The 3602-nt window shown below is 39.0% G+C and overlaps 1 protein-coding gene across 1 annotated transcript; it reads right to left on the bottom strand.

Moving 5' to 3' along the window:
• Positions 1–1211: 1211 nt before the first annotated feature.
• Positions 1212–3296, bottom strand: LOC119662500. The gene has a single exon (XM_038072131.1). The coding sequence runs from the start codon at positions 3294–3296 to the stop codon at positions 1212–1214; it is 2085 nt and encodes a 694-aa protein (XP_037928059.1).
• Between the last annotated feature and the right edge of the window lie 306 nt (positions 3297–3602).

The raw sequence follows: 3602 nt of genomic DNA, 5'->3' as shown, positions 1-3602 counted from the left end.
TCCATTCTGTCGTTGCTACTTTCATCAAGCCAATGGATTCAAAGTATATTCCTAAATTATTGTCGAAAAGTGTTACATTCACTGAATTCCCTAATACCAATGGCAGGAATAATAGAGATAATAACATTGTGCATAGTAATGAATTAGACATTGGCCGTGAATACTTTTTAGGTGGCTCGTCTTGATCTGCGCCTTCGTGTGGTGTTTTCGAATTCGCTTTTGTAAAACTTTTTGAAAGTTGTTCATCAGAAACAGGAGATTGTTCATCGGCTGGAAACAGAGGCGCTAGTCTTGTCAAAGGACGTCTTAGAGTTCCTGATGCCATTCTAACATCGACCACGCGAACAAGACCGTCATCTCCCTTATATACCTTTGCAATACGTCCAAGCGGCCATTTTAATGTAGGAACATTATCTTCCTTGATGATTACAAGGGTGCCTTCTTTTATATTTGGATTGGCTGCTTTCCATTTGTGTCGACATTGTAGTTCAGTGAGGTACTCGGTTTTCCAACGTTCCCAAAAGTCCAATTTGAGGCGAGAAACTAATTTCCACCTTGTCACCAGATTTATATTTCCTGATTGGGCCTTTGCATCTGCCATTGCTGTGAGTGGTTCTCCGATTAAGAAATGACTAGGTGTTAGTGCTGACAAGTCATTCGGATTACTCGACATAGGTGTCAATGGTCGAGAGTTCATATTGCTTCGACTTCTAATACCACAGCTCTAGTTCCTCATATGTTAGTGAATCGTCTTAGTATTCGTATCAATAAGTGTTTTGCTGATTTGACTGCTGCTTCCCACAGTCCACCGAAGTGCGGTGCACGAGGAGGTATAAATTTAAATGTTATTCCTCTTTCATTACACGTTAATTATCTTCTCTTGTGCCTTCTTGTTTGAATTGAGTGCAAGTTCAAGTATTGATTGCTTGCTCCCACGAAATTTGTGGCATTGTCCAAAAAAATTTTTGCATGTCCTCTTCGAGCATAAAACGTTTCACAATCCATGAATGCATCTGGGTTAAATCGCTAACTACTTCGAAATGAACTGCCTTAGTTGTAAAACAACAGTACACAGCAATGTATGCCTTGTGTGGTTTCTTGCCTCGGATTCTGTAATGTATCCAAAAGGGTCCGCAAAAGTCCACGCCAGTGGTGAGGAATGGTCGCCCAGGTTGTACTCTTGTCGCTGGCAAATTACCCATCAGTTGTTCTTAAAATCGTGATCTTACTTTAGTACAACGTACACAATGTTGTACTACTGACCTTACCATCAATTTGCCCTTAATTGGCCAGTATCGTTGACGCATGTTAGCTAGGAGAGACTGCGGACCACAGTGCATGTATTTCTTATGGATTTGTTCCATTACTAATTTGACAATGGGGTCGTTATAAGGCAACAACATAGGATATTTGGCATCATACGATAATGAGGCTGCATCCAAACGTCCACCAACTCTTATGATACCCGTATTATCAATAAAATGTGCCAGTGATACCAATGCACTGGACTTATTTATTCTTCCATCAGATTTCATAATTTTGATTTCATTTTTAAATTCTGCATATTGAATACTTTTGATGATGACCTGATGTGCTGCATCTAGATCATCTGGAGTCAAAAAATTGCTTGAATGATCATTTTGTTTTCTTCTGGTTCTTTTTACGAATCTTAATATATACGATAATATCCGTTGAAGTCTTCCAAATGAGTTGTTGTGTCGTATTGAGTATATGAACTCTCCAGGATTGGCTGTGCCTTCAACAACAGACAATGTAGATACTTGAGTTTCCTTCTTCCGTTCAGGATCAATGAGGGTTTCAGATTTTAACGCTGATGATGGTTTTGAAGGCCATAGTTCTTCCCGACCATGCAGGAACATAGGTCCATAAAACCACATACTTGATGACTGTAGTTTATGGGGTGCAAGGCCTCTTGATAAAATGTCAGCTGGATTGTGTTCCGAACTGACGTGGCGCCACTGACTTGTGGCTGTTAATTGATGAATGTTGCTTACTCTGTTTGCAACGAAAGTGTGAAACTTTGATGATGGAGAGTTGATCCATGATATCACTATTTGTGAATCACACCAAAAGAACGTCTGGTAATTTCTTATTTGTAGATCGTTCTTTATTCTTGTTGCTAGTTCTGCACTAACCACAGCTGCACAAAGTTCGAGACGAGGTAATGTCAACCTTTTCAAAGGTGCAACCCGAGATTTGGCGCACAATAGTCGTACAATAATTTGACCATTCTGAAGTGTTGATCGCAAATACGCTGCAGCACCATATGCCTTTTCTGATGCATCTGTAAAGATGTGTAATTGAATGTTGGCAGGAACTTCGCCTTTGAAAATATGACGAGATATCTGCAGACAATTTACTTTTGTCAAATTGTTCCGGAACTCTAACCACTGTTTATGTAATTCAGTCGGCAGTTTTTCATCCCAATCCATCTTTAAATTCCATAATTCTTGAATAAAGATCTTTGCCATCACCACAACTGGTGACAAAAGTCCTAGTGGATCAAATAGCCTTGCTAAATCTGAGGTTGCACTGCGCTTCGTCGTGCTGCAAACAGGTTCCAATTTAACCTTGACGCATAAACTATCAGATTTTGGACACCAGGATAATCCAAGAGTTTTTGTTGTATCGTTATTATTTTCTAAATCTAAATTGACTTCTAGGTCATCGTGTGGAATTCCTTGTAGTAAACTTGGATGATTTGCGCACCATTTTCGCAATTTAAAACCGCTTGCTGTCAGTATTTTGTTTAATTGACTCTGAGTTTCCAACAATGTTCTCAGACTATCTGCCCCGTGTAAACAGTCATCTACATAGAAGTTTTGTTTGAGAGCAGATGCACCTAATGGATAATTTTGCATATTGTCATCAGCTAAAGCTTGCAAACATTTGGTTGCTAGATACGGTGCTGATCTAGTACCATATGTTACTGTGTTGAGTTCAAAGTACTTTATCGGATGACTTGGTTCATTTCTCCAAACGATAAGCTGACATTGTCTGTCTTCTGGGTGTACAAGTATTTGTCGGTACATCTTTTCAACGTCTGTTGTAAACACATAACGAGGAAGACGGAATCGTAATAAAATAGATAGTAATTCACTTTGAACAGTTGGTCCGATGTGTAGTAAATCATTGAGAGATTGCCCTGATGTTGTTTTGGATGATGCATCAAATACCACACGTAACTTAGTGGTAGTACTGTCGGGTTTAAGCACACAATGGTGTGGTATAAAGTAATGTGATGACATAATCCTTTCAATATCTATTTCGGTCATATGTCCCAATTTTTCATATTCATCTAAAAACTCTACGTATTGTCGTTTGAGGTGACTATCCTTTGAAAGTCTACGCTATAGTGCTAGAAATCTATTTGTAGCAATGTCTTTCGAATCTCCCAAAGCGAATCTGTCATTTATAAAAGGAAGACGCACGATGAATCGTCCCGTAACATTCTGATATGTAGTTTAAGTGAATTGAGCTTCACATTGTTGCTCTGCTATTGACAAGACCTTTGAGTGAGTATCAACTTCTTCAACCCTCCAGAGTTGTTCTATTGCATTTTCTAAACTATCTTCTGATGA

Source organism: Teleopsis dalmanni, chromosome 1 (genome assembly GCF_002237135.1).
Source record: "Teleopsis dalmanni isolate 2A chromosome 1, ASM223713v2, whole genome shotgun sequence".
Taxonomy (NCBI): domain Eukaryota; kingdom Metazoa; phylum Arthropoda; class Insecta; order Diptera; family Diopsidae; genus Teleopsis; species Teleopsis dalmanni.
Note: the sequence above shows the minus strand (reverse complement) of the source record. Positions and strands in the feature narration are given on the sequence as shown.